At 35.3% G+C, this 10898-nt stretch overlaps 1 protein-coding gene across 1 annotated transcript; it reads left to right on the forward strand.

Annotated features, from left to right (window-relative positions):
• The first annotated feature begins 3498 nt into the window (after window positions 1-3498).
• Window positions 3499-5736, forward strand: LOC131875173 (uncharacterized). Its single transcript, XM_059219210.1, has one exon. It carries the CDS (start codon window positions 3499-3501, stop codon window positions 5734-5736), a length of 2238 nt encoding a protein of 745 aa, XP_059075193.1.
• Window positions 5737-10898: the final 5162 nt, after the last annotated feature.

Raw genomic sequence — 10898 nt, forward strand, 5'->3', positions numbered from 1 at the left:
TTTAATTAATTTAAACAACATTTAATGTTGTAAATTAGAGTTAAAGCTAAGTTATAATTAGAATTAAAAGTCATATTATATAAATTATTTTATTGTTATTATTTATTTTTAGGGTTTCAATGTATATAAAATAATTTTCTAAGTAATCAAATGTTATTTCAAAATTCAAAATATTTATAAAATATCTATAAATATTTTAATCAATTATATTATGATTGTAATCCTAATTATTAATTATCTTAAATTATATGATTTTTTCAAATATTTTAATTAAATATTTTTTCCCATTAGGTTAGGCAATTATAATTAATAATTTTAGGATAATTGTAAACTCATGTATTGATGAAAGGAATGAAACAAGTGGTAATGCATATGAACAACATTATATTTGCAACCAAATTTATATGTGACAAAAGAAATGCTCTATTGGCAGTAACAAAGCCTGATATTAATGTTTCTAGTGGATCACATCAATATCTATAAAAAATGATATGAAAGTTATACATATAAATTTAATTTATATAATAAATATAAGATTGCCAACTTTTATTTAGTTATCTCTCTTTTATATCCCCCCCTCTCTCTCTCTCTCTCTCTCTCTCTCTCTCTCTCTCTCTCTCTCTCTCTCTCTCTCTCTCTCTCTCTCTTTCTATCTCTATACCCCTCTCTCTCCCCATATCACTTCCTTTTTCTCTATCTTTATTTCTCTCTTTTCTCTCTCCCTTCCTCTTTATCTAATTATATATATCATTATCTATATATATTCATCTCTATCTCTATATCTTTCTCTCTATCTCTCTTTATTTCTCTCAATCTCTTAAGTTCCCTCTCCCTCTTTATTTATTGAGTCATCTCTCCCCACTTCTCTCTCTCCCCCTCTTTCCCTCTCCTTCTCTCTATCAATCTCTCTCCTTTTCTCTCCCACCTCTCTCTAGATCTCCACATCTCTTCCTCCCTCACTCCTTCTTTTTCTCATATATCTTTATATCTATCTCCCTCTTTTCCTTGATCTCCCTCTCTCTCTTTATATCTCACTCTTTCTCTATCTCCATCTTTTTTTTTTTCTATCTCTACTTCTCTCCCTATCTATATCTCTACCTCTACCTCTATCTCTCTATCTATTTTTCTCTTCCACTATCTTTATCCCTACATCTATCTTCCTCTCTCTATATTTCTTCATTCATCTCTCCCCATATTTCTATCTTGTTATATCTCCATCTCTCTACCCCTATCTCTCTCCCTCTCTCCCCCTCTCTCTATTGGTCACTTATTATATCTATTTGTATGTTTATATCTCTCCCTTTCTCTACCAATCACTATATATCACTTCCTATATATATATATATATATATATATATATATATATATATATATATATATATATATATATATATATATATATATATATATATATATATATATATATATATATATATATATTTCTATAGATCTCCATCTCCATCTCCCTCTCTCTCTATATTTTCTCTCCCATATCTATCCATCAATCTCTCATATCTCTCTTTATCCCTCACTCTCCTTCTCTTCATGCCCCTATCCTCAATCTCCATCTCTATCTTCTTCAATATCTCTATCCCCCATCTCAAATTCTTAATCCCCTCCACCCACCACTCGCTCTCTCACTCTCCCCCCTTTATCTCTTTGTCTTTCTATCCCTATCCTTTCCTCTCTCTCCCTCTCTCCTTATTGCAAGCATAACATATGCCCATTGGTGATTGATTTTTATTATCTTACTAATTCAGAGGTTTTCTTTCATTCATGCTTAGACCCCTATATGTGAATGCATAATTGATTTGAAGCTATCGTTTCTCCATTTAGACCTTTGATGCACATACAAATCACTTACTAAATGTCCTATTGATTTAAATCATGCACTACACAAATGTATGCAAAAAATAGACCAATTTTTTCCTTATTGACCTTTCACGCCACTTTGGCATACCCATTGCACACCAAGGTGCGTTTGGTAGTTTTAAAATTGGATCATGTGTTATTCTTAGAGGAAAATGAAGTATTACATTACTTGTAAAATTCTCAACAATAAATAATATAATGTTTTAGGGATACAAAACAAATTAACTAATCCATTTGAAGGATGAATGCATTACTAATGGCTTATAAGGTCATCTGATTGGTCATGATATTTAGACTAAAGAGATTATTAATCAGTAATTTATCAATTGGTTGTGTAGAAGAAACAACACTAGTTAAATTGATAATCTTGTGTGAAGCAAAATCATTCTTATCTATTTGTTCTAAGTGTGTGTCATGGTCAAAATCATTTTACACATTATGAATATTATCCATCATGATTAGATGATTTTAAGCTATTATAGGATTGAGAAGAGGACTTCTCAAAGGGGAGGTTGATAATAATGAGACATTGACATAAAATATTTAAAAAAAATATATTGATGAAACAAGTATAAGGATACTAATATAAAATTCATAACATTAAAAAAGCCTCATATTTGAAAAATAAAGATGAAGTTAGAACTAAGCAATCAAAGTGAAAGAAGTAAAAAGAAAAATTAAAAAACTCTTAAATTAGAAATAAGAGAAATAAATAATTTTTAAATATTTTTTAATAAGATCTAAGAAAAAATTAATTAATTAAAATAAAATTAATAAGTTGCAACATATTATGTTACTAAAACATTTTTTAATAAGATTTAAGAAAAAAAAATTAATTAAAGTAAAATCAATGAGTTAACATATTATGCTACTAAAATAAATCCTTAAATAAATCCTTGAATTTAAACAAATAAAACAACAATACATAGCTCCGAGTATTATGAAGATTTCGTGGCTAATTTATTGAGGCTCTAGAAATGGTCATATGAATGAACATTGTGGACAACTGAATTCCATGTTTGATGTCTAAGCTTCACACCTTTGCCTATATATCTAAACCCTCCTCGGATCTTTAAATTATGTTGAATTTCATGGTGAAGGGAAGACACATGAAACAATAGATTTTAAAGTACCCACAATCCGTGTGAAATCTGCAGATGGGACTGTGGACTAGTAGGGGCAATTTAAGACAAAATCCATTCAAATCTTTGGGAGGATCTGTCTCCAATGTTCATCTTTAATGCTTCGGATTGACTGCAGATATGGGGGCTGTGGAGATGACAGAAACAGATGGCAACGCACTTGGGATTAATTTCCAAAATGATGCAATAGCCGTCAGAAGCCTTCCAAATCAACAGCTTGTCTACTAAAAAATAATAACACCCTCCAAAGAATGTTTTTACAATGAATAAAAGTTACAGCAAACACAGCCGCGTGAAGATAGAACAGTTTACTTTTAGCAAAATGTCATGTCATTACAAATTACAGGTGTCAGAAATGCAAATAGAAAAAGTATATAAAAGACCAGAAAAGGTAACACCTGGCAGAAAAAATAAGGTGGTGTTTTTAGGTATATAGGTAGCAGAGAGTTTTCATTGCTGAAGACACGGAGAAAACTCCAGGAATATGGCAAACTTTTCAGAACTACTGGCTGAAAAGCTCAAGGAGTTACAGGCTTCACAAGACTTTGACAAAGAAGCCCTGTTGGAAGCACATGAGAAATATTTGAAGCTTCTTCGGCAGATGGAATCAACGCAAGGGCACAGGGCGGGGTACACGGTGCGGAAACCGTCGGAGCAATGGCGACCTTCAGTCCCACTGAACGGGCTACGGCCCATTCGGGCAAGGGAACTTCAAATTGACAAGCATCATAATGACAGCGTTCTATTCGGAACGCTCTGTGCCGATGCGCTCAGAATGGCGGGGATTATGACTATCTTGGAAGACCAGTTTGGAGATGCTGTTCGACTTGCAATATACAACACTTCAAGCAATCAAAGTCCGAGCAGTCTTTATCCCAAAGGCTCCAAGGTTGCAATCAAACAGCCTTACTTTAAGCAAGGCTCTCAAGATGGTGTATTCATGTTGCGCGTTGATAATCCTCAAAACGTTGAGATTTTGGCTTCCTTTCCAGGAAATGAAGACACTTCATTGGCTAAGAGTTTGCTTGACTTGCGCAATAAAGGCAACAAGTGCTTCCGGGACGAGGATTGGAACAAAGCAATAAAGTTTTACTCCAGATGCATAGACTTGGCTCTTTCGCGCGACAAACTTGAACCCCAAATGCCATCTGCTTCTAACATCGAGGAGAAAGTGAAAGAGGCCCTTCTGTATTCTTATTCTAACAGGGCTGAGGCAAAGTTGAGGTTGAAGGAGTACGGGAATGCTGTACAAGACTGTGACAAGGCGTTAGCTCTTGATGAGCATCACCTCAAATCCCTGTTTCGCAAAGGCCGTGCTTTTCATTATCTTAGAGAATATGAGTTAGCTTGCCAATGCTTTGATAGAGCTCTGGAAAAGTCCCCAACAGAAAAATACATCCAGTTGCACTACGAAAAATCAAAGGAACTCAGCTGTCAAAACCAGCAAGGTAAGTTCGATCTCTCTGCCTATTTTATTAACGGTTCTACTGCAGCTGAGTTGAGCAATTTTATCGGTCCCGTGATGATTAAAAAGTCAGTAGGGGGTGGTAGAGGACTGTTTGCCACTGACAATGTAGATATTGGTGATTTTCTGCTTGTGGACAATGCCATTGCATTTAGCCGCACCGAGATAACGAGATTGAAAGGAAGCCCTCGAAGAATCATACTTGGTATGAAAGGAGTGGAGAAAAAACTTCGTCGTCTTAAACGAGATTTAGAGGCTAAAATCATTTCCTGTGCAGCGTCATCTCCGAGGATATTGCAGCAGCTAGAGTACTTTGCTGATTCGGATGAAATGAAGGTGCCACCCATGGACCTGTTCCAGATTAATAATGGCAGCTGGAATAACTACGATGTTTGCAATCAAGGTTGGGAGCTAGACCAGCATAAGCTTTCCAAGATAATGCGAAATGTGGCGTCTCATGTACAACCTATTGAAGCATTTAGTGACATGAAAAGACAAAATGAGCTATACGGTTTGTGGGCACTTCCCTCTTTCATTAATCATTCCTGCTTTCCCAACGCCAATTACCTTGTTGTAGGAGAAGCCATGTTTATTATAACTGCAAGAAAAATCGAAGCTGGAGAAGAAATAACAACCCCTTACTTTGACAGTCTTGTGCCGTTCCCCACACGAGAATCGGTATGCAAGATGATGGGATTTGAGTGTGATTGTAAGCGGTGTATGTTAGAAAGATCCTTAGTACCAGCCGAAGAATCACCATTGCAGGAAATCGCTGAAATCGTTGACTCCATGCACCCCCTCTCACTCTCTGCTCGTACCGTGCTCTCTGATCTTGAGTTATGGGCAACTGCTATGCGAGTGGAAAACAGCATAGATGTCCTGCCCACTGAAGAAAAGCGGATGGTAAGAGCATCTTTCTTCCCGCTTTATTGCAGGATTTTTGGGTTACAGCACATTCATCCTAATACCAGGACAACGTTGCCTTCGCTGAGGGAAGTATTCGATGGCTTCCAAGAAGTTGTTCCAGGGAATTATAAGTGCTTTGAGCTTTTTGCAAAGTTTCCTGTTTATGCCAAGAGCGAAGCTGAAACAGACAAAGTTCTTTTTAAGAAGGCATTGGAAGTATGCAAAGTGTACATGGGAAAGCACGAAGAAGGGCTTCTAAAAGCTGTATTGAACTCCGTTGCAACAGGCGTGTTCAAACCGGGATTTACTGTATTCGGCTTCACTGAGATTAACGACCTTCCGGAGCAGTAGTCGCTGTAGTTCTTTCTCAAATAATAGGGAGAGCCTTTTTCTTGTTATGATATCCCGACCTGTTACGGAATAATGAAACTTGTAACTAAGTATCACTCGTATATGTGAGTGTAACCGAAATTTTGCCATGCTCTGCTATAGGCCTTTTTGCTAGTATACTCTGCTGTAGGCCCTTTTTGCCGATCTTTCTACTGAACATGACATGCAGAATAACTCGTAATCATTCAACTGAAATGTAAATGAATATATATGATATTTCCCTCAATCCGATCTTGTTATGGTATTTCTCTTATCTACAACCAACGTTTTATTTCACAAATTTTGGAAACAAAATTGCAAGCAAATTACAATCTGCATAAAAAGGTAATGCATTTTTCTAACTTTTAATTAGACATTTTCACAAGATTTTAGCTTATGGTAAATTTCGAAAGCTTTTTCCTTAAAAAGTTTTGTTTAACCCAGAAACTTGTACTTACTAAGACGTCTTTCAAACAATGTAGGTACACACCTTTACCTTCCAATTTTGACATTATTTATATAATATTTTATATTTTATATAAGCTTTTAATTATATAGAACTGTTTTAAATGTTTTTATTTATAAAAATAAAATTTATTATTAATTTAAAATAAGTTTAAATTTCTGAGAAGTTAATAATATTTTTTCTAAAAGAAAGTTCTAACTAAAAAATAAGTTCTTTTTAGGTTATTTATACAGATCGTAAGAAATGAAAATTAGGGAGATTGAATAAAGCAATTGTAGCAACTTAAGATTAATTTTTTGAGGTTTTTGTTTAATTAAATGAAAATAGAGAGATTTTGTTTTCTTCCTTAATTAATTGAAAATAAAGATTGAATAAAGAAAAGCAATAGTAGCAACACCATTTTAAAAAGATCTTAATTGTTTTAAAAATCTATATTTTTAGATTCATATGTCAATGTATGAAACAAAGAATTCAAGTTAAAATTAAACACAAAGTATGCAATCAAATTCACATTAGAAAAAGAGATTAATTTCTTTAAAGTTAGTGTAATCAACCTCAACTTTCTCTCTTCACTAACATCACTCACCCTCAAATTTCTCCTCTTCACTAGAAATAACTATGACTTATTGGAGTATTAAGAGGGAGATTGTTCTATTTAGAAGACTTATTTTAACTAGCTAATAAACAATATAATGTTTTACAATAAGTAAAAATCTAGAATAATTAATGGATTGGGATTCAAAGAATTCTTTTTATACACAAATTATACTTGTCTTTTGATAATATCTTTTGAAGTATCTATCTTTGGAAGCTCTTCTATCAATAAGTCACCTATTGTAGGTTGTACATGAGGAATTTCGTACATGTCTTCCATGCTAGCCTTGTTGATATGTTCAATGCCATATTGTATAGAAAATCATTGGAACTTAGCCATTTCATTGAAGATTGAGTAGCCAAGACGATCTAGAGACACAAGGGTTTTATGAGAGATAAAAAAGACTTCAATATTATGGTTTAAAAATGATAAAAAGACAAACAGTCAATAAACTCTCAATCTCAATGCTGAAGTGAAACCCTACAAAGATAATATCTTCGCACTCTAGATGACTTTCTCAATCCCTTTACTAAATAAGGATAGATACGTTGATAATGGCTTTATGATCATATATTAACACTTTATGACCATATATTGACTTTGATACCAAATGAGAAAAATAAGTGCTAACGCCAGAAGCTATTGGAGCTAAAACTATGACAAAGGTTGTGGGCCAAATGGTTGACTTTTGATTGTTACTTTAGAATGACATTATTACATTATGATATTTCTGATACCATATGTCAATTTTTTTTTTCTAATATCACACTAACAAATTTCAAATATCAAGTATCATTCAAGAGGAAAAAAAAAAAGAGGAAGTTAAAGCATTAGTGGCAAAGGAGGAATAGGATTCTTAATAGGTTTAATTGAGAATTATGAAGAAAAATTGTAACTATCATACATTATGTAGAATAAGAAGGGAGACAAATTCAATAAACAAAGAAGTATAAAAAAATGATAAATTGAATATCCAATGCCACTATCATAACAAATCTAGGAATTGTAGTTATGGGTATAAAAGGAAAAATATATGACAAAAGCAAAATATTTAAATTGATGACATGAATAGAAAAGACAAGTGGGTTTTAATATCATCTAATATTGATAAAGAGAGTACAAAATATTTTTGGTATTTGGGTAGTGGATGTGACAATCATATGATAAGAAATGGAGAAAAAAGATCAAAATTTGATGAATTAATTCATATAGAATTAAATATTGAAAATAATAATAAAATGTTAGTGAAAAAAAAAGTAACATTTTAATCCAAAGCAAATCTAGGTGAGTATGGATAGGAAATAAAACCATATTTGATTTATTTAAAAATATAGTAAGGAGTGTATTTTTGTAATCCTATCTAAGCTCAAGGTCCATTTTCAGTGTTTTCTTCTACCCTCTACTCTACTATGGATGCTATGAAGGAAGATCATAAGATGCCTTAATGTGAGGAGCTTTGTGATGTTGAAATGAGACATTGCACTGATGATCGAATGTTGTCATTGATGACAATTGGAAAATGGTGAGTCAAACATCCAATCCATAGTTCATGAATCCTTCATTTCAGAGAATTGATTAACATCCAGTGAGGTCTGGTAAGAAGATAAATGTATCCGACATACTATGTAGTTTGTGGTCAACAAATTATTTTGGTTGAGTATTTTGCCTTGCGGATCTAGGAGATGTATTTTGGATATGCAATCTACCTTATTTCAGGATTGTGGCTTTTGGTGTTAAGTTTGGTGCTGGTTAGAAGATCTGGTAGACATTTTTTCTGGTATAGCAGTGTTGTGGTGTAGTAGCGTGTGAAGATTGGTTGTACGGATCGTGCAGAGTAATTATGATGGTTGTTTGTGTGTTCGAGGTCAATGAGCCAACATATGAGAAGCTTGTGGACATCTTGTTTTGGTTCACTTAGTTATTTTTGGATTAGATTGAGCCGACTTTGGTAACACGTTTCATGTTATGTGTTATGCGGTTTTTGGGCCGACACAAAATTGATATAATTTGATGATGTAGATATGGGTGTGTGCACCAAGATGGTGTGCAAAACAGTGGACACACCCCCAAAAAAAATTGAAAAACACTAAACGCGCACAAGGTATTTGAAATTTAAAAAACATCGTACGCTTTTAGGCTCGTTTTGCCAAGCCCAATCGAAGCTGAACCGCATACGAGGTTTAAAGTATACTAACCACGTACACAGTTTAAAAACTAAAACTGTGTACATACACAATTTTAGTTTGTAAACCATGTACGTGTTTGTCTGCCAATAAATTTTAAATTAGTAATATGGACTTGTATGCAATTCATTTAGCATTCCATTAGGCTTTTCGGTAGGACATATACATAAAATATAACATTTAAGTATAAGTGGCTTTAAGTTATATTCTATGTATATATTGTCAGGATGTTTAAGAGTGGTTCCAGATCTCTAAGAGTTATAATGCAGATTCTAGTTTTTTGAGTATTCTTATAAATTTTAGACAGTCAAATTTCAGTAATCAACATTCTTGTATCAGCATTATCTCTCTTGTCTCTTCCCTACATTCCCCCTCTCTCTTCCTTAACCCCTACCATTTTGTCTCTTAGGCCTCTCCCTCTCTACTTTTTTCCCTCTCTTAGGTATCTCTCCCTCTCTTTCTCATCTCCCTCACCCTATTTCTCTCTTTCATTTATCCCTCTCTTTCTCTCCCTCTCTAAAATATCTCTATCTCTCAGTCTCTCTCCCATTCTCTCTCTCCCTCTCCCTCCCCCTCCTTTTCTCTTCCCCTATCAAGTATTTCTTTCCCTCTAACTCTCTCTCTCTCCCACTCTCGCTTAATTTCTCTTTCTCTCAAGTCTCTCTCCTTCTCTCTACAAGTCTCTGGCTATCGACCTCTCTCTCTCTCTCTCTCTCTCTCTCTCTCTCTCTCTCTCTCTCTCTTTTTCTCTCCCATTCTTTCTCTCTTAAGTTTCTCTCCCTCTCTGCCTCTATCTATCTATTTCACTCTCCTCTGTCAAGTGTATCTCTTTCCCACTTTCTCCCTACCTCCCCCCTCCCTTTCTCTTTTTCACTTAAGTCTCTCTCTCTCTCTCTGAAGTCTCTCCCTCTCATCCTCTATCTCTCTATCTCACTCTCCCCTTCTCTCTCTCTCTCTCTCTTTCTCTCTCTCTCTCTCTCTCTCTCTTCACACCTCTTCCTCTGTAGTCTCTTTTACTCTCCTTCCATCCCTTCCTCCCTCTCACTCAAATGCTCTCTATCTCTCACCCACTCTTTCTCTCTCTCACCTTCCCTCCCTCCACCTCTTAGGTTTCTCTTTCTCTCTCAATCCCTCCATCCACCTCTTGGATCTCTCTATATATCCTCTACTGCCTATATCCCTCTCTCCCCCTCTCTTAAGTGTCTCTATCCCATTCTCTCTCTGAGTCCCCTTCTTTGTGTCACTATCTATCTCTATCTCTACCTCTATTTCCCTCTTTCCCTCACTCTCTCAGTCTCTCTCTCTCTCTCTAAATCTCTCTCCCCTCGCTTTCCCTTTCTTTATCTCTATCTTCCCCCTCTCTCTCCATCTCTCTTTCTCTCATTTATCTCTTGTCTCTCCCTCTCAGTCTCTATCTATCTATCTCACTCTCCTCTCTTAGGTGTCTCTCTCTCTCCATCTTCTCCCCCTCCCTCCCTCTCTAGGGTCATATGGTATTCTTAGGGGTCATATGGTATCCTAAGGATCCATGCATGTGTCCTAAGGGGTCATATGGTGTCCTAGTGGTCATAGGACACCATATGACCCCTTAGCACACCATACGACCCATAATGACACCAAATGGTGTCCTAAGGGGTCATAGAAGACCATATGACCTCTTAGGACACCATACAACCCATAACAACACCATATGGAGTCATGAGGGGTCATATGGTGTCCTAAGGGGTCGTAGGAGATCATATGACTCCTTAGGACACCATAGGACCCCTAATGACACCATATGGTGTCCTAAGGGGTCATATGGTGTCCTCGGGGTCATAGGACACCATACAACACATAATGACACCATATGGTGTCCTAGTGGGTCACATAATGTCATAAGGGATCATATGATACCATA

The sequence above is a fragment of the Cryptomeria japonica genome, chromosome 4 (genome assembly GCF_030272615.1).
Source record: "Cryptomeria japonica chromosome 4, Sugi_1.0, whole genome shotgun sequence".
Lineage (NCBI taxonomy): Eukaryota > Viridiplantae > Streptophyta > Pinopsida > Cupressales > Cupressaceae > Cryptomeria > Cryptomeria japonica.